We start from the raw sequence: 27,875 nt of genomic DNA, 5'->3' as shown, positions 1-27,875 counted from the left end.
ACTTTTACTAAAATCTGAGAGAAACGTGATCCACAGAGTGAGAGCAGAACTGTGTGTAAGCATTGTCAGTAACAGCCTTGCCTTGGGAAAGGAGCCATAATGGCCAAAGGAAAAGCTGAATTTGTAATCTAATTACCCAAGTGTTTGCAAATATTAAATATCTGCTGGTTTGGCTCTAGTTTTAATTGGGTGATACATGTAGAGTCCCACGGAAAATGGGGTCTGTGTGCCACCTCGTTGCCATCTGCTTGTGCCTCCTATCACTTTGCTTCTTTGCAGGTGGAACAATATTAACCCAAAGAAATTACAGACAAAAATCTGTCATTGTACAGCTCCCTGTGTGCAATCTGCCAAAAAACACATGGCAGTGGCGCAGAGGGTTTCCCTGCTGCGTGCATCCCTGCCCTCACTGCAATTCAGGGCATGCCTAAGGTACCACTTTAGTACCTCAGGAGATTGAAACGTGAGGAAGCATGAAACCATTGGCCTGCTGGCCCATCTGTGCAGCTTTCCTGCTGCATCACTGAATTTCTGAAGCCACAGGTTCTCCCTTAATAAGTGTGCTCATTGTGAGCTCACAGAAAAAATATCATGTTCACCTGCTGGGCTGTTCCTCAGGTCCTGCGTTGCAGGACCCTCAGACCAAGCTTGCATGGACTTTTCCCAGCGGGGAACAGGTTGTTGTAGCCTGCTGTAGCAGGTTGTTGCTTATCCTATGGAAGAAAAAAAAAGGGCAAAAAAAAAGCTTAGCAGTTTTACAGTAATCCAGTGGAAAATGGACTTAAAAGAAGAAAAGTGGGTTGGGGATTTTGCTTGTTTCCCATTGTTTTGGTTTTGCTACAAAGTATTTCAGAAAAGTGCTTGCATGACAATGCCAAGACAGAAGCCCTGCAGGAGAAATGGTTCCCTCCCTAGGAAATGCTAGAGTTAACTAAAAAACCAAACAAACCCCAAACCCACAACCTTGCAGCCTCAATACATATGCAGGTAGCTACGAAGATATCTGGAATGTAGTACTTAAGGACAGGTTTTTCAAGTGGCAAACAGGTCTTTGATGAAAGGTCCTTTTGAGACATTTTCATTTTTTTGCTGTAAATGTCTGCAAGTAAAAACTGCTTTCCTGGTGAGCCAGTGGTAAGGTTTGATATGGAGTTGACTCCCTATCACCCTGAGAAAACAAAAGATGACATATTTGAAATGTTCTTTGTGTTTGTGGGTGATGGCAGGGTCATGGCAGAATTAACCACATAGGAAACATTACCTGGCAAGTTTCCTTCTTGAATTAACTGCAGCCTCACCTGTGTGGCCCTTTCCACCAGGGTACCACGGCTTGCTTGGGCTGCTGCTGACTTGCTGAAACTCAGAGCAGCTTCCAAGGGCTTACCTGAAGCCTGATGAGGTGGGGATCAAGGGAAGTGGGATGAACTTGCATCTGGGGGGTGAAACATGATGGTGGAGGGTGCTCTCCAGTGATTGTCAGGGAATGTTGCTGCTGCAGCAGCTCTATCTTTGCAAGCTTGGTGCTTCACTGGTTCAAAACTACATGATCTCTGTACTAAACCTAATTTCTGTACTGGAACTGCTGAGTCTAGTGTGAAACACATGTGTTTTAAGGTATGAGGGATTATGTGGTTTTGGAACTAGGAAACAATAGTAATATAATTATGGGATATTTTTTGACAGAGGCTATAATACATTGGTGTAGACATTTGTTTTGTTTAGAGCAGACCATGAGATCTGGAGGAGTCTGGATTTGCCCTGATTTCATCATAGCTATTTGGCCTTAAGGTAGAAATGTAAAAAGAGATGCAAAAATTACTAAGGATTATGGCTTTGGGGATGTTGCAGGGAATTGTTTTGCAAACTGTTTGTGGCGTAGAATCACAAATGCACATTCTTTCCTGGCAGCAAAGGACATGTGAGTGCTTTCTGTGCTTCTGGAAGTCCTTGGCCTGCAAAAGACCTGTAGTCAGGAATGTAACATCTGCCCTCGGCCAGGGGATGGGCTTGAACTGACCATGTCATTAAAAAGGCCGTGCAAAAAGATGAGGCTCCACCTGACATCTGCACTGAAAGGTCCTAGCATGGGTGTGTCCTCCCCACCCTTTCCTTGATGATCTGTGACAGGAAATGGTCTGAAGTTTTAAGCCAAACTCACCAGGTTCTGAAAATGAAAATATTCATCTAGTTCATGCTGTCTGATCCTTCCCCTTCTTTTCCTTTCTTTTGGATCCCGTGCACTTTACAGTGCAGGGACATCGACTGTAGGATAGTTACACTCTAATTGTGGCAGAATTCAGTCCTAACTCAGTCCTAACGTTATCAAAGTTATCTCTCTCTTATTGAATTGTAAATCATGCTTCAGCCTTGCCCTTTAACCTTACAAGTGGCAGCTTTGTGGTTTGAAATGCTGGTGCTTCATGAGCTACACATTCCCACTCAGCAGCCATTTGGGAACCCATTCTCCTCTGTTTGGACTGTATGTTTGGACTTACTGCTGAACCCTATAGTCTTGTTGCCTTGCTGAGTGTGCAGCCTGCTTTTGGGTTACTTACCTGTTTTATCTGTTGGAGAGTCCTGTGCTCTGTTGAGCAAGATATCTTGGTTTCCATGGCATACTCCTCGTGTTATGGGTAAGAGTCCTGGACTGCAGCTTCATTGCCGCGTTTGCCAGTTCCCTTTCAGCAGAGCAAATCACTTTATTGCCATGTTACAGGTTCCTGCTCCCTAAGAGAAAGATTGCAGCAGACCTCCCTTACAAAGTGCTTTAGGAGGCCCTGATGGGAAGTGCTATGTGGAGCTGGGCACTGCTACAAACCTGCACTGTGTCACTGCCAGGGCAGCTGGGATGGGAGCTGCCATCTGAGCTGAACTCTTCTCCTCACCATCTCTCTGTAACTGTTCTGGCAATGCACTGCAGATGTTGGAGAACAACCTCTGGAAGCAGCACCTTTCCCAGTGGCTGTGTAAGGTGTAACGTGATGCTGGCTGTGCCTCAGACAAGCAGACTGAGTACTGCTGCTAAGGCAGAAATTCCCAACAGCTGGGACAGGATTTGACATAAATACCAAGACATTGACGTTTGCATTTTTTGTTTTCTGGGTGTGTTCACAATTCTGTACAAAGGGCCTGTTCTTGAATATGTGAAGGTGTAGGGAAATTACTTTGAAAACGGCCTTGTGCTAAAGCAATTAAATAATATTTATGTCAGATAATTAATTCCAAGGGAAGGATAAAATTGCAGAAAGGCAAAATAACAGAGTGAAAACCCGTCTGCAGTCTTTTTGAGGCATTTTTTTTGTTGGAAAGGGAAGGATTATTACAGAGATCAGCTTTTCAGAGGTTTTAAAGTAGGGTTCAATAGGTATGAAGGCTGGAATGTTTGGCACCAGCATCTCTGTTTGTAGCTCTAAATGCTTGCAGTTAATGTAGGTGCAATAAACATATATGTGTAGAAGAGTTAATGGAAAAAAACAGTGCAAGTGACACAGAAATGTGTTGCAGTGAGGTGCAAGCATACTTAAGTGAAGAAAATATATAGATAACCACTTCTGAAAAATGGGAGAACTCAAAAACAACAATGAAGGAGTTTTGAATGATCACCAGATCTAATGTTGTCTCTGGATTTTCCCCCTATGTCTATACTTCTCTATGTTCTATAAGGCACCTGTACTGTGCCAGTGACAATGCTGGTGTATCACAGTACATACTTTTTTCCTCAGTGAAAGGAAGAATTCTTGTCCCTCTCCATCCTTAGGAAGACTAAACAATAGCAATGTGCCTGGCTCTCCTAGAGGGCAGAAAAACTATGCTAAGAAGCAGGCACACAGCTCCTCAAATATGGAACGTTTTTCCGATTTCCACATTGACTTTCACCATATCGTGTGCTTCCTTGCAAGGTCACCTCTGATGGGGGAATTGTGTTCTTAGTTCTTCTTACCTCGTAGCAGTCTCACAGGGAAATTGCTCAGATGTTTAAGTACAGGCCAGGAAAGACTGTGGATCTCTGACTGGAGTGTGGGTGGGTGTAATCATCTCTGCCTCCTGCCTACCTTCATTCAAGTGTAGGATTCAGCTGGGGTTCAAGGTGTGCTGGTTTGGGGAGGGGTGCTCTTTTGTTCCTATATATAGATCATCCCCAAGTGTTATTCCAGAGCCTTCTGCTCCTTTTTTTATCAGGGGGAGCTCCCTGGACTAAGATAGGTTTTAACTCTAACACTAAATCAGGTGCTAAGTAATTTGAAGAGTTGTACATAAGCTAATGAAATTCATTGAGCAACAGAAATTGAAATTCCTTTTAAAAAATGCCGAGTAGAATTAGTGGCTTACTAAGTATGGCAACTGAAAGCACTGGATTTCCAACTCAGAGGGGCATCACTGGAAGAATTAGCATAACTCTTGAATTAAGGTAAATAATTATGGAATTTATTTAAAGTTATACAGGAATAAGACTTCAGTCCCAATGTGGTTTGTAAAAATGCTGCTGTAGTTATTCCTGGAGAGCCATGGAAGTGCCTGGGGGCCGGGGGCTGGAGAAGACTCGTGTGTTGGTTCATGGAAGGGCAGTAAGGAAGCTCTGCTAGGGCATCTCAGCTGTTCTGGGCTGGGCACTAGAAGGGATGGGCTGGCCCTCATGCAGAAGGGCAAGACCCAGATGGACTCCTGCCTTTTGACGTGGTCTCTGTCACCCGCTCCTGCTGCGGCGTTGACTACAACACTTGCTCCCCTGCCTCAGCTTCGCAATCTGTAAACTGGAATTAAAAGCTGCCACCACTGGGATTGTTTAGAGACTTCCCTCTGTTAAAATGCTTTTCATTTCCACACTGCTCCAGTAGTGCTCAGTATTACTGTTATTACATGATGCTTTCTTAGCTTGCTGTTCAGAAAAGCAGCTGCCTTCCGCGGGCTGGTGTAAGCTGCCATTACACTGGGTGGTATTATGTACGCTACTGTACTTCTGGCATCCGGGTCTATCATTTAGATTAATTTGGAAATTGCGTAGTAACTTGAGGAAATCTGCTGTTGAATTGAAGTTTATTAGCCCAGAAAATATCATTAGTCCAAAACCCCCTGTAATTGCATAATAAACGCGATACTGAATGTTCTTGCGTATAAAACAGACTCCTGAAATATAACTTTTGGTACATTTTCCCTTTCCTATTTTTTTTTTTTTTTCCCAGTATGGGGTACTGCATCCTTTTTGTCCACGGTCTAAAAAAGCTGTCTACATGGTTAAATAAATGGAGAATTACTGTTCTGACCCTCTTTGCTTTACTGCTGCTGCTCTTCTCTTGGAAGACGGTGAAACAGAACGAAATCTGGCTGTCACGAGAATCCCTTTTCAGGTATGACCGACCACGAGAGAATACTTACATTTTTATATTGTTTAAAATAAGTTTGTTACATGGAATAGTTTTCTTTACCACAAGTCCTGCTACTGATGCATCAATATAATTAATATTTTTATTATCATAAGATAACACCTACTTTCTGGTTTTTTGGTAGTTGTACAGAAACTGATGTCAGCACTTCATATGCTTATGCACAAACTTTGGTTCTGACAATCACATTTTTAATACATGCTGTTTTTAAATAATTTTGATTCTGTAGATTTAACAATAGTGCAACACTTTCCTTTTTAAAGACATAGCAAAAGTTTGTTGCAACCCTCCAGAACAGCATAGTAACGCTACTGAATATATTGAATTTTCTATAGCAATGTTCTAATGACAAAAATGAAATGCCATGAAGTACTGAACCTAATGTACCATATTTCATTTTATTTGATTACTCTTTGCCAAACAGCTCTCTTTACAACCTCATTTATGTATTTTCTTGCACTGAAACAGACTGTTTCATTTTGTGTTTTGCTAGAAAATGTATTGCATTTGCCTCCAGCTGCTTTCAGCAGTTGTCTAATTGTGAAGTAATTGCAGAAACACAGGTGATCTGCACATGGGTTGCTTAGCTTTATTTTCTAACTTATTAACCAGAGCAAAGTTTAATTTATGCAGCACTGAAAGTATGAAATTTTTTTTATGTGTAACCTTTGGTCTTCAGGAAACACTACTGAAGTCATTGGAGCTCTCTAAGTGGGACTTTTTCCAAAAAATCTGGAATAGAGGTTTCTTCCCTCTGCCATGATTCACTGCTTGTCTCCCTGAAACACTCTTTGCTGTTCAAACAGCAGCCATGGTGACCAATCTGGGCTCACACAGCAATCCACATGAGACGCACCTCCAGTCCAAACCTTCTGGCTAACAATGGCCACTTGGAGAAAGTAGGATGATTTCCAAGTTGGACAACCCTCTTACTGAAAGGGAGACAGGAATATGACAGTTTCATGTGCTGATTTGCAGGCATCGTATGGTATTGTGTGTTGCATATGGCTATGGTCACCCATGTTTAATAACGATGAGGTCAAACTGGAGCAGATGACAGAAGGACATTTCCTCCTGCTAAGGAGCACTCTTGGGATGATATGGGGTGCCAGGGGCTCTGTCGTAGAAGACAAGGGTAAGATTTTGTTTGCTTAGTTGGGTGCAAATGGATTTCTGTCCTTCCTACTGCCATTCAAAGCAGGGTGGCCATCCACAGCCAGTTCAAATTCCAAAGCTTCAATGCAGCACTGAACTGGGGCTAACACGCCTTGCCTCAGGGGAGGGATCTGGGGTAGCTCAGTGGCTTGGGTTGAGCAAGCTCACTCTTCAGCTCAGGTCTTTTGGGGACACTTGCAGGAGAGAGATCTGCCCTGGTCTTTTGAGAAGACAACGACATTGTAGATGTGTTCCTGCTGGGTCACCTCGTATTTTGGCTTGCCCCTGAGAGCAATCAGCAGCAGCTGCCGAGAAAAGTGATGTAAGAACAGGGCCAGCAACAATGATGCCTCTCTCCAGTTCTTTCCCAGCTTGCAGTAATCTGCAGTTTAAAGACTTCCTGAGTCAGGAGTTACTTGCTATTTTTGCTTTTAACAGCCACTGATGGACTTTTCTTCCATAATGTCTCTGACTGCTTTTTCAAATCTATTTATAGTTTTGGCTCCTACAGCATCCTGTGCGCTGGGCTCTGTCGTTAAATTACACAGTGTGCACACTAAGATTTCCCTTCTGTGTGCTCTGAGCCTCCTGCCTGATTATCTGGTTTGTTGTCCCCTAGTTCTGGTGTGTACTCTGAATGAGTAGTGAGTAACTATCAGCTTGTCACTTAGGATAAAGGCACTTCTGTGCCTTCAACCCCCATGTCCTCACCTAAGGCTGTCTCCTTTTTATGCTAGAATCTGCTGGATTTGAGGTCTCCTCATATGGAAGCTGTGCATTTCTGATCCCTCTTGTCAGTCTTCGCTGGATACTTTCAAACTCTGATCCATCCTTTTGAGAAGGAGACCAGAATCTCCTTTCAAGAGATATGTGCAGCACAGAAACGTAGGAATGCTTTCTTGTTTGTATTCTCTTCTCCTACTAAATCCTGATCTTCTATTTGCCTTGGGTGATAATTTCACGGCACTGTCCATACAAACCCCCAAGACACCTATTGTGATTGGAAATATTTGATTCATAGACATCGGTCTGTGTACACACTCTCTGATACTTGTGTCTGTACCAGAATTGCATTTCATGTGCCATCTTCTTGCCCAGGCTTCAATACTGTGGGATCCTTCTGTGACAAAGTGTGGTTAGTTTTAATTACTGCCGTGTGATTCATGTCGGTGTCACCAGCAAACATGTTGCCTCCCTGTTTGCTCCCTTTTCAAGATCCTTTGTGAACATGGGAAGCAGCTGAGATGCCGTCACATGTCCCTGGAGAGCCCTGCTTGCAGTCTTCTCCAGTTGTAAAAACTGTTCTCATGCTCTTTCCTTGCTGTCTTCCAATTAGGTATTGATTCAGGAGTGGACCTTCCCTCTTACCCCATGATGCCTTGAAGAAATTGGAAGTCTTCAAGTGAGGGATTTTATCAAAAAAACCCTCTTTGAACATTTAAGTGCACAACATTGATATTTTTGATTTTGATTGACTTGGGCTATATTTAAATATTCATAAAAGCTTTCTATAGTTAAAGCACCAGGTACCTGTTGAATCTATCAAAGAACAACAGATCCGCCCAACAAATTTCTTTCTGCAATATACGAGGCTAATTCTTCCCTGTTGGACTGTAGTTACCCAGAAGTTTGCTAAAACTAGGCTTTATTATGGGTTTTCCCAAATAACCTGGAGTGGAAGTCAGACTTGCTGCTCTGTTTTCCCCCCAAGATCCCTTCCCTGGAGCCAAATGATATCATGTTCGTCACCTCCCATTCCTCTAGCGCCAGTCTCATTTAAATTATAGGCTACCTACCACAGCTAGTAGCTTCATACTTGATTTCCTTTGGATGCATACTACCAGGCCCAATGGATTTATAACTGTTCTTGGTGTTGATTTGTTTAAAAGCCTCTTTTACTGCCACTTCAGTTACAGACAGTGCTTCAGTCTTGCTCCTGTGAGGACAGGCTCCTGTGTGGCAACCTCCTTCGGTTTCCCTGTAGTGAGCACTGGTGCAGAGAATCCATTTAACTTTTCTGCTGTATTCTTTTCTTCTTCAAGCACTACTTTTAGACCTCCATCGTCTATTTGCCTTAGGGGATCTTTGGCAGATCTTATATATTCCATTATTAGCTTTGATGGCTTTAGCAAGTTTTTCTTTAAATCTCTCTTGGTCTGCCTAATTATGGTTTATGTTAACTGGCTGACGTTTATGCTCTTTTTTTCCTTTTTCATTCTTTAGGTCTGTGTTCACTTTTTAAATGGTGTTTTTCATTTCTCATTTCTCACAGCTTTATTTACTGTTCTGTTTACCCTTATTGCCCTTTTTGTTGTCTTTTTAAGATCTTTGATAGGAGTTACACATCTCTCCGAGTCTCTATTGTGGTAGGACCCTTCTTGTTGATGGGAAGGAAATGCAAAAGAAGAATAGTATAGCAAGAAGATAATGTCACCCCAGGAGTGAGAGATCTCCTCTTTGGGGCAGAAGGAGGAGGCTGTATATAGCTGATGAGTAGAGGAGGGAGAAGTGGGCGGAGACGCATGAAACAGGAGTAGATTTAAATGGACAGAAGTGGAAGAGGAGATAAGGAACAGTAAAAGAGGTATGAGGGAAAATAATAACAAAACAGAGCAAATCTGTAGATGTGGGAAAGGAGACATAAGTCAACCTACTTGGTAGTCTCTGTGTGTTGAAGTTGTTTTTTTTTTCAAGAAGTATGTGCTGAGAGAATCTTTACTCACATTCCTAGTTCTTCATTCCTCTTTCTGTTCTGCTTTAATTAATTACTGCTTTTTCCCTCCACTTAGTTTTTTTTCCTTCACCTCTACTTTTCATTCCTCCATTTGCTTGGATGTGTTTCTTCAGAGTCAATCTGTCTTGATTCCCTTCGCTGGGGCCTGTTCTGTTAAATATGCTTTTCCTGTGCTGGTCCAGGAGACGTTTTTGTACTCAGTGTGTTACTAGTTTTGTGATTGTACCCCACTCTGTCCCTTTCTTAAGACTTGCCCTGATTTGACATTGTGTGGCAGCACTGTTGCCACTCTCAATCTGTAGCCCAGAGACCAAGTTTTCTGGATACAGAAATCCTGCCAGGTCCTGGCTGAAAGCAGTAGTATGGGGAAGGATGCTGATGTCTCAGGAAATGATGCGTCTCCACATAGGTGCACAAGCATATGTACAAGGGCTAAATAAGAAGTAAATAAACCACAAGTATAAAAAGTGGCTAAATATGTAGAGATCTAAATATTTGAGACGTATTATTCTAAGACATCAACAGAAGCCCCAAGCAGTTTTTCTTACTGTATTGGCAGGTGGGCAGAGAGGACTTATTTGTTAATTATTTAAGGAACTACCCTGTTGAGTGAATGCACAGGCTAGAAGGTCAGTCTCCACAGACTCCAGCTGCGGTCAGTGTTAATGTCTGAAGCCAAGGAAAGGGAGGTGAGGGCTGCGGACTGACCTCTGTGTCCACTATACTGACCTTTTCAAGGTTTGTCGAGCTGCCATGTTTCCTGTTGCTCCTGGAAAGCATCTGCACACACTGCCCACATTTGTGACAGAACCTGGAAACACGCCAGGCTCGCTTGTAACCAGCAAAGGAACTGTATAAAAGTGACACTTTCTTAGTCACCAGTTCTCCTTCCTAAGCCAGGTCTGGTGACTTCAGTAATTTACAAAAACTGCCCCAGCCCCAAATGTGACATAAACTGCTGTGTTTTGTTAATTCTGAAAGCTCACTCAGCTGAGGAGAGCAAGTCCCAGTTTGCATTTTGGACATCTTCTATAGGACAGTTTAATATGGCCCAACATCGATATCTGTGAAATCAATAAAAGGGTAGGAGGCCAAGGAAAGTGATTGTGTCATCCAGAGAATAATTTGGTATAGAAAACATTTATGGATGATAATGATTCCCAAAGCAGAGGAGATCCCATCGGTTTTCCAGGGCTCCTGCTGAGGCAGGAGTGGCCTCATTTCCTTGCAAAATGAGCACTTTTCATATGGAAATCACAGAAAATCAGTGAAGCCTCTGCCTGCACCCAGTCACTTTGAAGAGCAGAACATGCACTTAGGAAAACATCAGAGGGGATCACAGGAGACTTTTCCCAACCGAAGTGGAATTTGGATAATGCTGGTATTTGAGGTTGGAAAGTATCAGTGGTATTTTATTTCTCTGATTTATGGCTAATAGGTTTTTACCTTTCCACGGAGAGGAAGTGTTACGTAAAAGGGTTTGCCTATTGTTTATTTTTCTTTTATGTCACTTACTGCTGTCGTAGAAGTCAAAAGGGAAGGAAATCCTCTGGAGAAATGATGTCCCATCTCAGTGGGCTTGTTTCTGGCTGGAGCCAGATCAGTGCCATAGGTTTTCAGAAGGGCATGTGTGTGCTGGGCTGGGGAACAGGGAAATAGGAGGGTTTGGAAAAGCACATTGGAAAGTTATATTGGAATTGTGAGAGACTGGGGGCTTGTGGGAAGAGAAATGGAAAAAACATAGTGTTCTACTTTGTTATTTATACTCCACCCTTTCCTTCTTGGCTTTCACTATGGACATTATTGTTTCCTCTGTCAATGAGCAAACAGTGTTCTTAACTGGTCAAGAGTCAGTTAGCAGGAGTGTTTGCCTAAACTCTCCTGAAAATTCCCCTCTGGGTCCGACACTGTATTTGCTGCTACCTCCCACAGTGCAGAGACTCCAAGCAGCCTCAGTCATTGCTATGTGCATTTGCAAAATGAAACACCCCCCTCCCCGCCTGTGCAAGGAGAATAAATAGGTCAGGGAGTGTGATGCAGAAGACAGCATCTTAAGAACCCAAACCCACTTCTGCCTTTCCTATGTCACCCCCACCACCAGCAGAAGCACGCAGATGAAAGAAGCTTTATTAGTGATGTTATAATAAGTGGGACCAGCAGAATTAAAAATAAATTCTACTTAAAGGGAAACAGTCCAGAATTAAAATATTCAAACATATGCATCTTAGTGTTAAAACTGTATCTCATTAGAACTGAAGTGCTTGTGCATATGCAATGTACTCCTCACTGTTAACTCAGTCTGCTCTGTTTCAGCAGAGGCTGTAGCAGAGCCAGCAACTCATTTCATGTAGCTCTGAGAGAGCAGCAGTTTTGAGTGCTGTGTCTCTGCCTGTAATGCTGGCGTTGATGTAATGAAACCCTCTTTGTATAAGAATTAATATTCCAGTAATGCCCAGAGGTTGTAAGCTTGTAGTTAATAGCTCCCAAGGCCAGTGAAAATTAACACAGCCATAGCAGTCACACATTACTTGCTGCTGGTGCAGTATATCTTTGTGAAAACTAATATAGAAAATCATTCTCTTAAGAATAGCATCAATTAACTGATTTAATTCAGCGATTAGTCACAAAATGTCTTATTCCTGTAGTGCTCCCAGTAAGTAATTTGGAAATACCTGACGATTAGGAAGCCAAATGCAAGGTGTATTTTTAATTTCAGCAGGCAAACCAGGGTTGTGATGGGTGGAACTCCATAAGGCTGCTGTGGGCAAAGCTTTGGAAGCTCTCACAAGTAGGCCTTAGCGATGCTTGATACCACTGGCTGCTGATAACCAAAGGGATTTGCCACTGCAATTCCTCAGCACCTTTTACAATGAAATCCCTGACAAAGGGTTTCTTGCAGCTCTGGGTGTGTTCTTTCCATGGGAGAGGGTGTGCACCCTGCTGTAGGGGCTGTGTGTGACCCTGTCTCATTATGATTAACTTCCATGCTCACCAAAGTTAAACAGGAGAGACAGACAAGGCAAAGCAACAAGACTTGGGAATTTTCTAATCCTTGCTTTTCCTACCTGAAGTAGCAGGGTTAGAGATGCTGAGTGTTGAAAAGCGAGCAGCTGGCAGGAATCTGCTTGTGAGCAAGAAACACCTCTTTGTCTGCTTTTACATGAACAAATTTATCCGTCCTTATTTCCTGTTACCTCAGAGAGCCCCCATTTATGTGCTGGAAAGGATTTCCCCATTAAACAGAGGACTGACTTCTCTGGATTCTTGCAGGGGAAATGTTTCCATGGTGTACATGCTCCTGTGACTTCTTTCTCTCTTTAACCTTGAAACAGCATTTCCTCTAGCTGTGCAAGGTGTACCTTGCTTTCTGCGCTCTCAATTAAGTAAATAAGCATGTGCTTGCTCTTCTTCTTTTGTCTTTGTGCTCTCATTATTAATTCCAAATGTTGAGTTCAGTCTACACGTGTCAGGGGAGATGAAGGGGAGGGATAGGGTGGCTGTGCAACCAGATATCCTTGGTCATATATTATATTGCCAGAGTGTTAGGACTTGCCCCGTAGGGGTGAGAGTCCCATTAGCCCTCACCTCCCAGCCATACTCTGCTCAGTGCTAAGTGGTGCATAAGTGCTGGCTGGCTATTGGACTATGCCATGCCTCCCCTCTAGTGGCTGATGCATATGGAAAAGATACCTTCTTTTTGGTATCTGCAACTGGCATGTCTAAATCAAGATTTTCGTAAGGGGCTTCATGACACTCAAGTTTTAACAGGGACCCTGTTATTAGAAGGTACTACATGCTTTCCCTCTAAATATTAGCTTTTTTTGGGGAGAGGGAGATTGTCTTTCAGTTGAATAATTCAGATTTTAAAATACAACAGCATCTGGCCACGGGGGGTGTTGCAGTGTTGGTGCTAGAAGTGCCTGTGGTGACGGCAGCCAGGAGAAGTTGAATTGCTGCCACGTATTTATGTCTGCCCGGGGCACTCGCTGTACCAGCGCGTGGGACAAGCTTGGGGTTATAACATGAGTTGTGTTGACAAAAGTGCACAGGAGGTGACAAGGTGCTCAGATTATGAGCAAGCTTTTCAGGGAAAGGGACCATGAGAAGAAGGTGGGCCTAGGGGAAGGTGGGGTAACCTGGCTGCTAACACTGTGCTGCTTCTGTTCCTCTCCGCAGCTCAGGAGTGAAGACCCTGCCCCACAATGCCAAGGTGCACTACAACTATGCCAATTTTCTGAAGGACCAGGGCCGTAACATCGAGGCTATCTACCACTACAAAACTGCTCTCAAGTAAGTCCCCTGGGGGCCTACTGGGGCTCTGGCTTTGTGGTGCAGCCTGCTGTTAACCCATCCTGTTCCTGACAGGCATAGGGCAAATTGCCTGCTCCTCAGCCCTGGCTCTGGGGAGCAGCTTGGCTTTCAGAGCCTGGGAAAGTTCTCTGGCTCGGTGTTTGTGTGTAATTAAATGAGGTAACCTGGCTTCCCTCCAGCTCCACGTGTGTGTATGTATGTGTGTGTATGTGTGTGTGCGTGCACTTCAATATATGAGATAGAAATGTTACCATAGCTACACATTGAGCAATGAGGTGTCATTTACGCAGCTGAAGGTATGCTGGTAAGCAGGAGGTAGTTGTCCTAAATACATTTTCAGGTTCCTGGGCCATTTATCTTAGTAAATTGTTAATGGTGCACGCCTGGAAAATGTCAGTGCGGTAGCCATCTGAAGTGCAGTAACAATAATAGTGCTCAGTACTTGTACTGAGGCTTCTGTCCACAGAGCTTTGCATGAACACTAAACTAATTGATCCTGAAAATGCTCCTGTGCAGTCATAGGGCAAATATCATTGCTGTGGTTCTGTACACAGGGAAGCTGAAGCAGGAGGATGAATTACCTTGCCTAGAGATGAATGGTAAATCAAGGACCAGGGCTGGGCTTGTAATATGGGACATATCCTGTGGTATCTCTGAAGGACCCTTCCTTCACTCATAGATGGGGTTATTCCCTGCCAGCAGCTTCCCTCTGCTTGCCATTCCTGACAGTGCTGTTGGTGTAGCTCAGCTGGGGCATCAGCTGCTCTCTGCTTCCCAGGCACCACTCACTGCACCGAACAGGTCACCTCAGTTCCCCAAACCTCTCCACTTTGCTCCTTGGGGCTTGGGAGAAGGGACAACCCCTCTGAGGAATGAGTGCAGGGAAAATGGTGCAGGGAATGGGGTGGTAGCAAATTAAATAGTGTGCAGATAATGTTTTCAGGAATAGAAGCATATTTGGGAAGGACAGACAAAGTGAGAAGTAGCTCTAATGGACAGCAAGGGCAAAGCTCAGCTCCAATAGGGCATGTCAGGAGGTGCAAGAAAGGTTCTTTCCTGACATGTGGTGTGACAGAAAACTCTAGAAATTACATGTATGTTTTTGTCTTTTGGCCAGATGACAGGGTTATGATAAAGGCTTTCTGAGGGCTCCTAACCCACCCAGGTTAAGCTGGGAGGACTGGAGTTCATTGTCACTGATGAGAGCCTGAACCTGGGTGAAGGTGATTTTTAGCTTTTTTGAGCAGCATCCTGTTCTGTGTTACCATGCTGGGCATTTAGGAAACCATTTAGAAAAAACTCCTATTTTTTTAATGTTTCCAGGAATGGAAAATCCAGCACAACCATCAATAAACTGTACTGAAGGTTAATTACCTTGGCTGTTGAAAATGTTTTCCTTTATTTTTAGACTGATTTGTGTAACACCAGCTTCCAGTCATTGAATTTGTTTACACCTTTCAATGCCGCACTGAATATCCCATTGCTAAAAGTCTGTGTTCCATAGAAAGATCCCTTAACATCTCTTAACCTGCTGCTGGTGTTTTCAGTGTTATGTGAGCTTCTGCAGTCCTCCAGTCCGTCTTCTAGCTAGTATCTCACCTTTCTCCAAGACACCAGAAAAGCCCATTTCAAGTTAAAAAGAAAGAGGGACTAACAAAAATTATCCAAGCCCTGCAATGAATGTGCTAGTACACAGAGTAATGTAACTGCTCCTGCCAACATTGCCTCTGCTTGTGTAAATGGGATTTGCTGACAAAAGATTTTGCCCTTCTCTAACTCAGCAACACCCATTTATTATAATTATAATGCTGTTTTCTGCTCTGCAGTATTTCAATTATGAAAGAGTCTGGTTTGAGAACTGATTGCAAACATTTTCTCAACTGTATTACATAGCACAGTTTGTGTTGATGGTATTGTTTATAGAGCATCTGAAGCCTGGGCAGGGCTTGGAGCCACACAGAACCAGCCGTGCTCAGTGTCTCAGTGGCACCAGTGCTAGTGCTTCACTTGCTTCAGTAATTTCAGGATTAGTTGGCACTTTGGAAGAGCAAAGCTCTGCCCCCACCTGGCACATTTGCTTTCTGACCCAATAGTGCAGACCAGGAGTTGAGAGCCTCCTGCTGGCTCCATCACTGGGAAGCTGCACTACTTGTTCCTATCACCTTGTATCTCTGCACTTACACTTTCCTTATTCTGACCCCTTCTTCCCACCTCTGTCACAGGGAAGTTATTTGGAGCCTGTGTAATAAGAAATAGAACAGTGTAAGTAAAAAGTGTAGCAAGTTCTCCTGTTGAGAATTGCATTCTATGTTTTTCCCTCAGACAGACATGTCTGAAATGCCTGTTGTGCGTGGGCCTTGCAGCCTCCACTGGGTTCCTACGTATTATGGCTGTGTCGAAGTGCTGGAGAAGGTGCTGAGTGTGGGACAGGCAGCATGTTGATGGATATAGTGGAAGACCTTAGACAGGTATCACAGAAAACAGATGTCACGTCCAAGCTGTTTATCCATCCTCACAGACACCAGCTCTTCAATTGCTACTCTGATTGTAGACCAATTTCTACATTTAGAGAGAAGGAAGTAGTATCTGTAATACCCTGACCAGATTTTGATGATTTAGGGTATTTTGGCTTGACCTGGGAAGCTGAATTACCATGCTGTAAATGTCCTCATCAGGGAGTAGGCAGACCAGCAGCTGAGGTATTTGCACAACAAGCTTCCATGATTTCCCCCAGGTACCCCTCACTGAGTGTCTGCTCTCCAAGTGAGTCCAGGTGGTTACATACTTCCCAGGTTACAGTTAACCCAAGCTACTCAAGAGGCTTCACAATCCAGTGGCGGCACCATCAGAAGTACAGAAGATAAAAATATTATATCTGCCTAGTGCTCAGTGAGCAGATCAAAAGGGAATTAATAAGGAAATGGAGTCGATAAGGACATGGGCTGTTGCTGCCTAGAAGCTCCTGGGAGGTAGGAAAGGGAGAGTGGTATCGCCTCATACCGGCTCCATCTGAGGCATGTGGGGGATGGCTCATCCACTATTCCAGCTTGCTTCTAAAGCTTGTGCCAAACGACAGGCCAGGTCTGCTTGATCTCTGGTGAATGAGTTAATTGTTTGCTAAACAAAAGTGATCTTGTCAGTGGGCACCCCGCTGCTTGAACCGAATGCAATTACCATTCCACCAACATAAGGATGCACTTCCATGCATTCCTGCTCTGCCAGAAGTGCTGATTGCCATGTGGCTGTTAAGCAGAGCAACCCATTGCTCCCGTGAAATTGTAGCTATATCTGTTGGAAAAGATGTTGAAGTGGGCACAGGCTACCTAATGAAATAACAAGAATTGATACTAAATCCTGGGAAAGTTGATCCCCAGTGCTTTAATTGCTTGCTCCCATTCCTGCTTTCAAAGGCAGGTGGGATCCTCTGCTGGCATATGTTGATGTAACTCTGTTAGCTTCAGGACAGATAAGTGGTGGAGAAGAAGCATGTGTTTTCTCTCATAGTGAAACTGCAGGGCAGGTTTCCAAGGCAAACATGGCAATCAATCCCAACAACCACTCATTGATGCCATTGCAGGTGGCCCATCAGAAAACTCATTCCTCACCCCAGCCCAGGGGCCAGTGACACAACACCCTGACCTAGCCAGACTTAGGTAATTAGTGCAATCTAGTTATACTGTCCAAGAGTGGGGGAAATGAAAACTGAAATGAAATGCAAAAATGGAGAATGACATTTGATTTGGAGATGGCAAGAATGAAAAGAAAAAAATTCTGCATATGTAGAAAAAGCTCCTCCTATATATGTAGTTCCTAAAAGAGAGCCCTTCAGAGATGCAAGATGAGTTACCCATAAAACAGACCTGATGAACAGCTGGCATTCTGCAATTGGAGAGTGGGTTATAAACCTTTCAGCTTACCTACAGTAAAACAAGAAAAACACAGTGTTGGATTAGACTGCTTCACTGGTTTGCCAGACGTAAGGTAGTGACCCCAGGAGATACTTGCTGTTTCTTTTCCTGCAGAAAGTAAAGGCCAGAAATACTCTGTCTGAGGCGTGTGTTGACCATGGCTGCTCTGAAAGCTGGTCTTAACATTCTTGCTGCTGCTTCTGCTGTAGGTTTAAGGCTGCTGTTAGGAATTTCGGAGAACTTCTGCTCCTGGAGATCAAACAGTGATGATCTTATCTGAAATAAAACTTGTCTTGCCACTCTCGCATTTATGAGTGGGAATATGAGGTCATGCAACCTCATGCAAACAGGAAGAACAACTCTGATGTGCTAATGAAGACATTTTTGCCACTGTTGATAGTAAGCAAGCTTTTGTCCTGCTTCTCCCCAGCCTTGACATTACTGTTGAGACTGTTTTCTCTCTCCTCAGGAACGCACATGGGCTGACATGCAGAGAGAGAAAAACAGCAGAGCCTTAAAACCTGTGTGATAAACATTCATTATCAATCAAATCAATCTCCTTTTAACAATGGAGAGGGGAAAAATAATTCACCTTCCCTCCTACGATTGCACTCTTCAACAACATTTTAATTCCCAGAGCAGTTCTGTCTTACCATCCTTCTCCGTGTTTGTTGCCAGGGTTGTGCTTCCCATGGATGGCAGATCAATGTGAGCAACAGCAGGTGGGGCTGATGGAGGTTGCTGAGTTTCTTGCAGGAGTTGGATGAATAACCATGCTAATAATAGTTCTGTGCTATCCAAGCTACGTTTCTGTGTCTGGAAAAAGGTCAACACCTAAAAATTCATGTTTGCTCTTCTGGACATTCAGGTTTGCCCTTAATTAAAACGTGACTGTAGAGTATTGTGTTTAGGTTAATAGTGGGGGAGAAAGAGCTATCTTTGTGTGAAGGCAGATAAAAAATGGTTGAATCATAACTGAATTATTTCTTCATAACTGATTTTTTTCCTGATGAAAGTTACAGAAATGAGGTGGGATTGGGCAACTAAAAAAGAAAAAGTACTGGAAAGAAAGATACACAGACAGTAAAGCTGGAGGCAGGAGAGAGGGAGAGAGACACACAAGCTGGCCCTGAAAGTTTTAGGTGCATTGGGGTAACCCAGGGCTGCTCTCTGGGGTGCTGCTCTTTCCCAAGGGAAGCACAGGCAAGTGTGTGTGAACTGACCCTTAACATCACTACAGAGTCCTGCAGGAGGTGTCCACCACATGTGTAATACTGTGATATAAATATGTACATAAATGCACTGGTGTGTGTACCTGAGAGTCCACACACTTCTGCAGTGTGCCTGGTGTGTGTGCACATCCACCACCAAGTTCATAGCCACAAGCTCCTTTTAGGCTTCCCCGCCAAACAGTGCTGGCCAAACAGAGCAGGAAGGGGACCAGCATGCTATGCAGAAACCTTAGTTCTCCCTTGTGGTGTCTGCCAGGGAAGGGAGCCTTTGGATAGCAAGTAGGAACCCTTGGGCTGGCTTTCTTTGCAGGTCAGGGAGCTGTCCTGCTGCTCAGCCTTGAGAGAGGGGAGAGAGTGAGCAAAGAGGCAGAGGAACCTATAGGAAAACACTTGGGGCCGCAACATGTGTGGTCTGGCTCTTGCAGAGCTTGCAAATAATGTATCTTAGAGCATTGCTCAGAGCAATAAGCATCATGAAATTAAGGTTAAGTATCTTTGGTACTCAAACACAGGCTAGATGGAGGAGAAGGAAGGAGAAAACAGTGTGAGTAGCTTATCTGTATCCCTCACTGAGGGAGTAAAATTGGTTCATAGCATCACTGGAATGGGTAGAAAAGGAACAAACGAGGCTGCTCTTTCTCCTCACTCCACTTTAGAAATAAAGCCCTGATGCTGTAAGGGCGACTCAGGTTTCTTCCTAAGCTTTCCCACATACCTTCCTGCTGGGTTTTTATATATCTTAAATCAACAGTATCTGAGATTGTTTAAATTCAGTTAAATTGCACTCTCCATGCAGTAAAAAAAACTATATTCTTACAGCCCTTTATGTGTGTGTGTCTATGTGTGTGCCTTGAAAATGCCTCTCAGCATGGACTGCAGGTGGCCTTGGATACCATCTGTGATTTATTTCTGGGAAGAATTAAAATACCAGCACCATTTGTTAGCCTGTTTTTACAGTGAGTAAAAAAATGTGCAGCGCTGCTTTACTGTGACTGCCAGGGCTGCGTTTGCTCCTGAAACCGTGAGTGCCCTTCTGACACTTAATGTTACTTAGGTCAGGCCCTTGGAGCAAGCCCTCTGGTTAGGCATTTGATGAAACATCTTCATGGAGACCTCACGTAATACCCTGTGTTAGTGGATGTTACAGGCTTGAGACAGATCACGTCCAAGCGGTCGGAAGCATCTTTGTGTGGTGTTCTTCTGAATCGCGCTTTGACAGTAGGCTTAAGGGGTAATTGGTGCTCTTGTGTAGGTGTATGGTGGCTGTCCTGAAGCTGGAGAGAATTGTTGAATAATTTAATGGTAATTGATGGCTGAAAAGGCTGCCTGATAATTTGAATCAGAGGCTTAATGGCCTTTACAACATATTGCGTGGGGCGATGGCCAAATTACTTCAGCCAGTGTAATTTGTTATTGAACCTGTTTTCTATAAAAGTGCTAATCCCTGACTGTTTTGGGGTGTGCTCCACCTCTGCTAAGTTTTTCTGCTTTTTAGTGATCAAATAACAATCAGTCCAGACACAGGCTTTTATTTACTCAAAAACTGAACTGGTACAACCATGAGCCCTGACGCAGAGGCAGTACGTGTGCAGTGTAACTGCATTGACAGCGATGGAAGATGGATGTGCCTGCTGAGATGGACACGTTTATAACTCAACCCTGGACACCTGTAGTTACAGGTAGGGTCCATTCCTACACTGTGAGGTCTGTTGTGGGTGCAAGTCCTTTTACACTGCCCTTCAGGGACTTGCTGGCTTTTCAAGCATATCTTCTTAGAGAAAAACCTCCATCAGCTATGAGAATGATGGCTCTATAGCCTTCCTTGGCCACTGCGTTATGGCTCTACCTACTTACATATTGGGAACTGATACAAAAAATCTGGGGAATGGAGAATGCTTCCCTAATGAAAAGCTGTTTTCTTATTAGGACACGGCATCTATTTTTATTTTTATGTGGGCTATGCAGAGCTGTATTTTGCACATGTTCAAGTCTTACCTTCCACTTTTGGCTAATGATAACTTCAAATCCAAGGATTAGTTACTCATTCCCACAGCCATTCCTTTTTTCTTAGCCTGATTTCCTTGTCTTTATTAAAACTTTGCTCGAAAAATGACCAGATAGCACTGATTATTGTTATGCTACATCATGAGAGATGATTTCTCTGGTCCTTACGAAGGCTTAGCTGAAAAACTGGTTCCCAATGAATGACTGTCAAGGATAACCTTGAGACTTCCTGTGAAGGCTTCACAGAAGTGGTTGAGGCACTCTGCTTATCCCCAGACTTTCTAATGGCCCCTTTGAGGAATTTGGGCAGTGCTGGAATGGGACTGTTCTGATTTACACCGAATTCTGAGGCAACTCCCAGACATCTCGGAGACAGCCGTGATCACGGGTGGCAGAATGGGGCTGTACAACTTCCTCTGGCGCCTGTGAGCCTCAGGAGATGGCAGGTGTGATTTCACCCCCACCTGCTTAGGTGGGAGCATGTTGTTATTTTATCCTCTTGTGTAATGTTTGATTGAAGAACTCACAAGATGGTCTCTTGTTTGCTATGGGATCCCTCAAGAACCTGTGAGCTCTGTGGAGGCGCCTGCACTGTTCACACTGTCTGTAAGTCAGGCGTGTTGTGAATTATTAGTCCTTAGTTGGACTTGAGTGGTTTCTGGGATTTTCAGGACTTATGTGGATCCTGCATAAATTCTTTATGCAAGAGAGTAGCAGACAGCCCAGTTTGATAACCTCATGTTGCCTTGACACTGCAGGTAACATGTGAGTTTAGCATGAAAGGTTTTATTTATTTATATTCAAGTGTGACATTGTTTGACTTAAAATCCTCTTTTTCTCCTCAACTCTATCTCTTAGGCTTCTATCCCTGCCCAAGTTTGAAAATTTAATGAAAATTCATAAATTGTAATATTGTTTAAGGTGCTACATGTTGGTTATTTAAATTGCATGCTTCTGAATATTGTTGTGGGCTGTTTTTTTTTTCTCTTAACGGACATCAAGCTCAAAGAATTCATGAGGCTTTTGTCAATTTACAAATTAAACCTATTCAGCTTCTCTGTTTTTTGTTTGAATTTCTGTCCTGGAGAGGTTTCCCTTGATATCAGGGTACAGCATGGCTGCCATTCCCTGTACTCTGTCCTTCAACCTTGGAGGCTCACCATGGTGGAAGGGTTTGCAGGGCACCTGTGGGCTGCTGTTCCTGCCAGCTGGGCTGCTGGGCAGGGGGAGAAGCCATACAGCCAGGACCTTTCTTCCTTCCACTGATATCTGGCTGCGATTCAGCACTTGCTATTTATACCAAATTGCCCTCTGGAGATCCCAGGTTAGATCAAGATCCTGCTGTGCCAACCACTGACTCTAGCTGGAGATTGTCATCGCCACAGAGCACTTCGGCTGTGAGGAAAGGCAATTGTACAGGGCAGGGAGGTTTTATTGTTGTCGCTTGGGTGACAGGATATGGAGCTCCTGAGAGACAGAGTTGTCCTAGGCCACAGGGAAAACGTGGCAGAGGTGAGCACTGTTTCTCAGTATCCACATTGCAGGTACTCGGTGCCATAATGTGGGTGACTTCTGTCTGCAGGAAGGTAGAAGACGTTTGAGATGGGGTGGGATACCCAAAGCATCGGTGTTGGACCCCCTCACACAAACCCTTCGGCAGCAGCAGGGGAAAGATACCCTGTTTAGGTGTCTCTGAAAGACTTGTAGACACTGTTTGATCAGGCATGCTGACTTCTTGAACAGGACCTCCATCGGGGCCTGAGCTGACCCATGTAACAGCTATGAGGACCCTAATAGGGCACACAGAACTCCTCAAGGATGCTCTGACAGCCCCCAGCACCAGACTGGGATGTGATCACTCCCTGTCTTATTCCTAGCCTTGTGTCAGGCCCTGAGCTGGATCACCTCACAGCTGAGTGTGTGGAAATGGGTGTGATGTAATGCCCTACTCCGGGCTGTGCTGTGTACAGCCAGGAGTCTGACTGCTTTGTCACGCTTCCACTGAAGAAGATTATGCCTGAGGCTTTCAAAGGAACCTAAAAGCATTAGATCTCTCACTTGCCTGACTTTCAACAGGATTTCCAGGTGCCTTTTTTTTAAAATACAAAAAATCCCAGCCTGCCACAAACCATCTGCCAAGCTGAAGGGTGTTACCTTTTAGGAAATATTGATGCAACTACTGAAACTCGTCAAGAGAAAAACCAGATGCTGCTTGATATTGCAGGATCACCTCTCCCTCTATAAAAGGAATTCAAAGGTTGCAAATTGAAGATCTTTTTGAGAAAGGCATAGGATCTGCCTCCATGACCTACACATGTCCACATCGTGTAGAGCAGCTCTTGGAACAAGGTACCACAGTATCACGAGGCCATGACCCAAGTTGTTGCTGGTGCAGGATTGCATCCCTGGTGGGGATCCGACTGGTCTCGGAATTACATCAAATCGAGTTTTAATTCAACCTGACATAGAGCTTTATTGAGAATTATATAAATACATGAAAATGAGTGTGATGTAATATTGAAGTTGGAAAATTGGCTTGAAATAGTATACTGGAGTAAATATAAAATGGGCAGTATTAAAACTTGGCACAGATAGAAACATTATTCATGTAACATTCTTACTTTTGTTGGCAAAACTATGCCAATAATTACAGTATGTGTTGGAATGGGGCAAAACGTGCCTTAAAAACAAGTTGCCATGCTGCCAGCAAGTAATTGGGTTTGGGTAATTAAGGCCTGACTCCGTGTGCTTAATCTGGCTGAAGCCAGCCTTGTGGATGCTGAATGTTGCAGTAGGGATGCATGGGCACAGGGAGAGGCAAAGAGTGTGTATCAGGGAGGTGTCCTGGATACCTGGACTGGTGAGAGGAGCTCTGTCCCAGGGCTCTTCAACCTGTCCTCTCCTCTTGACACAGGGAGGTAACACAACCTGTTTTGTCAGGGCAGTGCAGAGGGGTAATCTATCAGAGCTGCTTCAAAGGTGGAGCAGTCCCTGCAAGTGCTAAGTTTAAATGCATTATTTAATCAAAAGATACATTTAAAAAAACGGGCACACTGGATGTCCCCAACTGAATCAGTTGCTGATTTTAATTTCTAGGAGTCCCTTTGAATATTATGCAAGATAATGCGGGCAGGTTTTTTCTTTCTGCTGCTGCTGCCGTGGCGTGGCCGTGAGGTTAATGATGGCTGTTGTTGCTTACAATTTTTATAATGGCTTTAAGAACCCATATCTGAAGTCACTGGGAATGTGCTTTCGACAAGTTTATCATCAGCACTTGGAGGGTGGTGAGGGGCTGGGCACTGGGCTGAGGTATGAGGGAGAGCCACCCTCATGCATGACATCTTGGAGCCATCCCAACTCTGGGAAGCTGGGCTGGTTTCAATAACCTCTCTTATCATGCAGTGGCTGCAGGGGGCTGCCCAGACCCCTGAAAAACGTTATTACAGCCTTTTGCGTGCTGTCTGTGGTAGTTTCCCAGACTAATTGCATGTTAGTCTGGCCCCATCCCCTGCTGCTCACTGCCCACACAGCGATGACTGGGCAGGAACCACGGAGCGCTCTTAAGAGCAAGTGGGGAGTTGTCAGGCTAATGCCTTTCTCCCCCTGAATACCTCTGGCACCAGACCAAGGGCCTTTTAAAGGCAGGACCGCAAGCAGAGCTTGCCAGTTGTTTAAGTGGTCTCTCTCGATCTGAATTAAAAGAATTAAAATTCTTGGTGGGTTATACGTTGCAGTCATGACAACAAATTCCCTCCCTTTCTCTTCTTTCTGGAATTGGCTTGTGGTTCAGATATGGTGCCAAACAAAGTCCCTCACATTTTTTTTTTAAAAACTAATGTTTCAGGTAGTAGAGGCATTACATTAAAAAGCAGAATAAATGGTCATCTGAATTTTGGTGACTGTATATATTTTATACCTGTTATCTTCTTGTGAAACTGGAAATCTCTTGACTGTGCAAGTCTAAGTCTTTTGTTCAGTGGTATTAGAGGCAATTTTGGTAGCCTAAAAGAAGAGGAGATAATTACTAACAGGAGTTTTTGTGCAGTGCATACCTGTAATAGTTAAAGGGAAAGCTGCTGAAATTTATTCTGACAATTGCAGATACAGCACTGGAGGAGTCATTTGAATTATTCATTCTGCAACAAGGAAACATCCCACTTGTCTTCTCTTTAGAAATGAAATCTCAGCCTGATTTAAAATATACTTTTATGGGTTGCTTTCCTTTAATTTAAAGTAATTTTGCCATTTCAAGACTTCTATTATAATTATCCTTGAATGTAGATTTTTAAAGAAAATTATTCTGATTTCTAAAAAAAAGGATAAACTGATTTTTTTACATGAACTGCTACTTGTAGAGTAAGTTTAATGAAATTCAGCTTGCTTTCATAAATAATGCAGTACTTGCATTTGATTAGGTGAAGCCTAGAGGAATTTCTGCCTAATCAGATGCATAGCAAAAAGGATATTGCCTGCAGACTGTTACCATTATCAATGGTGGTGGTGAGGAAAGTACAGCCCATGTGTGTCCAGATAGGAGGCTTTGTTTCTCAAGAGAAGTGCAAGACAAGCTATATATGTTCTAACAGCTGATTCCTTGCATCTCAGATTGTCCTGACAGTTTGTAAAACAAAGTCTGGATTCTGACTGTATCATTATTATGGTATGAAGGAACTCCAGGTTAAATGGAGACCTCCGTGTCCTGGCAATGTGTTTCTAACCCTTTTAAGAAATAAATACATGTGGGGAAGAGACAATGTTTGCATTACAGAGCTCATGATCAAAATAATCAAAGTAGATATCAGGAATCATTGAGAGCAATTCCAAAAGCCTCGAAAATCAGCACAAACCTCCTGATAACTTAAAAATAAGAAAAGTACATATGCCTCCATCCCTTACAGCAACAGACCACAAACAGCAAAAAGCAAACAGGTTTGCAAATGGTGTATCTGCAAGTTTTCAGAAACATTTTGATAGTTCTTGAGTAAATGTTGCTTTAATTAGTAACTCGTGGTCAAGCTTTATGCTTTTCTTTAAATCCAGCCACAAGACTTTGTTCTGCTCTGGTTTTATTCCCAGGGAGCTGTTATTGACAGCAGTGGGTGTGCCTGAACGGAGGGTAGTTTGAATGGGGCCATTAGTCCTTTATTCAACATCCTTATTAAGAAATAAAATAATAGTCTGGTCCCCATTCTCTAGCCCTGAGGCCAACTGGCATAAACTGACCTGAAAGTATTCAGTCAGTGTTTATATCCTCTGAGAGACAGTGGGCAAGTCCAGGATGGCTTTTGGGTCCCAACCCTGATGTGGGCTTAGGGCTGGACAGCTCCTGGGACAGAACTATTTAAGGGTGGTGTGAAACTGCTAGGGATCATTTCAACAGTATAAACTGAAAGAGGGCAGGTTTAGATTAAATATTAGGAAGAAATTCTTTACTGTGAAGGTGGTGAGGCACTGGAACAGGTTGCTCATAGAAGCTGTGGATGCCCCATTCCTGGAAGCATTCAAGGTCAGGTTGGATGGGGCTTTGAACAACCTGGTCTAATGGAAGGTGTCCCTACCCATAGTGGATAGGAGTTGGAATAGATGGTCTTTAAGGTCCCTTATGTCCCAAACCATTCTGTGATTCAATGATTTTGTAACAGCATGGATGGTCATGGGCTCAGACTCTGACTCTGGCTACTTTACCAGAGGTGATGCTCTCTTAGGACCTGGTTATACTTTCATCTGAACTCAGTTGAGTGGCAGCTTGCTGTACCACTATAATAAAGTAATATTCCCAATAAAATATTTGGACAGGAAAAAAAAGAACTGAACCCTAATGGCAAACTCCAACACCACTGCCTTACCTCGCTGTGTTCAGATTTTTCTCTTAATGTTTGTTCAGATATGTAAAATTGCAAATGTCTTAAGTTCTTCAGGCCAGATAATAAGCAGATTTAAGCTGACAGTTTGTGCTAGCTGAGGTTCTGGGGTTTCAGTTGTATTTCTTGGAAAGGGCAATGAGATGTAATGAATAAATGTAAAACACAAGAAATAAAGCCCAGGATACATGGGAAATGTGTTTGCATCCTGTGATTTGCTGGTGAGAGGTTTTAGCACTGAACTCAGAAGTGTGTTTATGGAGCTGCTGGTCAGGACTGTGCAATTTAAAGGTGAAATCAGTTCTCTTTTTTAATCTTGAGTTTTCATTCCGCTCCAAATTGGTGCAAGCAAATCTCCTGAGCCTAAAATGCCATGGGAGCACTAAAGGCCAAGAACAGAATTAATTTCTGAAAGTTTGAGAGCAAAACCATCGGGTTTAGGGCTGTAAAATGTTAAATCTGTTTCTGACTTTCCCAAGGATTGTCAGAAATACTTTTACCCACTCATAAGTCAAGTAACTTCATGTCAGATATTAGAGCTGTTTTATGTGTGAGTACTGACAGTAGTAGTGCACAGCTTTTATCATAGCCAACTGTTAAAAAAGCCTCAAAAATGTAACTCCCAGACCTTTTTCGGGTCCAAAATGATGTTAAAAAATCCACAGAAAAGTAGGAAACAAAACTGAGCCCTTGGTCACTTGCTGTAAGACATTCTTTGCTCAAGATTCTGGTCAAGGTGTCACACAGAGCTGCCTCCCAATTGCTAAAGTGCAAGCAAGCTTGATCCTTTCCTTTCTTCCCCTGCTGTTGCTATGGAAAGCATTTTTCCCAGCCTGCTTCAGCTGGGGAGACTTAGCCTTGATGACCAGTGGATTTTAGGGCCAAGGTTAAGACTCAACACTACACCTTCATCACTGTCTTGTCTTTTGCTGCTGCTTCTCCAAGTGGAGGAAGCCTCACACGCCAAAATGCATCAGGCCCACTGGGTAGCTCCAGTGCTGGAAAGTGATGCTATTTCTGTGTCAGCTGCAGTCTCGCCACAGATTTCCTACTCTTTGCTACTCTGTGACAAGATCAGTCAGGGATTTCTTTAATAGTCACTCGAGCAGCAAATGCAGGTAGTGTGGGTGAATGGGGACACTGGGCAATGCACTCAAAGGCTTGCACCAGGAGAACTGGTTATTTCTGAGACGGGATGCTCATCTGTATGAGAAGGATGTTGACAGTCTGCAGTCATTAGTTACTATGAGTAGTGATCACTATGTTTGTCTTTTGGTACCGGAACAGGC

General features: G+C 43.6%; 1 protein-coding gene across 2 annotated transcripts in view; it reads left to right on the top strand.

The window, feature by feature from the left end:
* TMTC1 (transmembrane O-mannosyltransferase targeting cadherins 1) overlaps window positions 1–27,875 on the top strand; it is a 145,813-nt gene that overhangs the window by 92,325 nt on the left and 25,613 nt on the right. For both annotated transcript variants that reach the window (XM_039383164.1, XM_027726647.2), the window contains exons 10-11: window positions 5,181–5,345; window positions 13,447–13,560. In XM_039383164.1, coding sequence (XP_039239098.1) covers window positions 5,181–5,345; window positions 13,447–13,560 — 279 coding nt within the window. The remainder of the gene's footprint in view (window positions 1–5,180; window positions 5,346–13,446; window positions 13,561–27,875) is intronic.

The sequence above is a fragment of the Pipra filicauda genome, unplaced genomic scaffold, assembly GCF_003945595.2.
Source record: "Pipra filicauda isolate LSUMZ 115617 unplaced genomic scaffold, ASM394559v2 scaffold2_size9829703_pilon, whole genome shotgun sequence".
NCBI classification, from domain to species: Eukaryota; Metazoa; Chordata; class Aves; order Passeriformes; family Pipridae; genus Pipra; species Pipra filicauda.
Note: the sequence above shows the minus strand (reverse complement) of the source record. Positions and strands in the feature narration are given on the sequence as shown.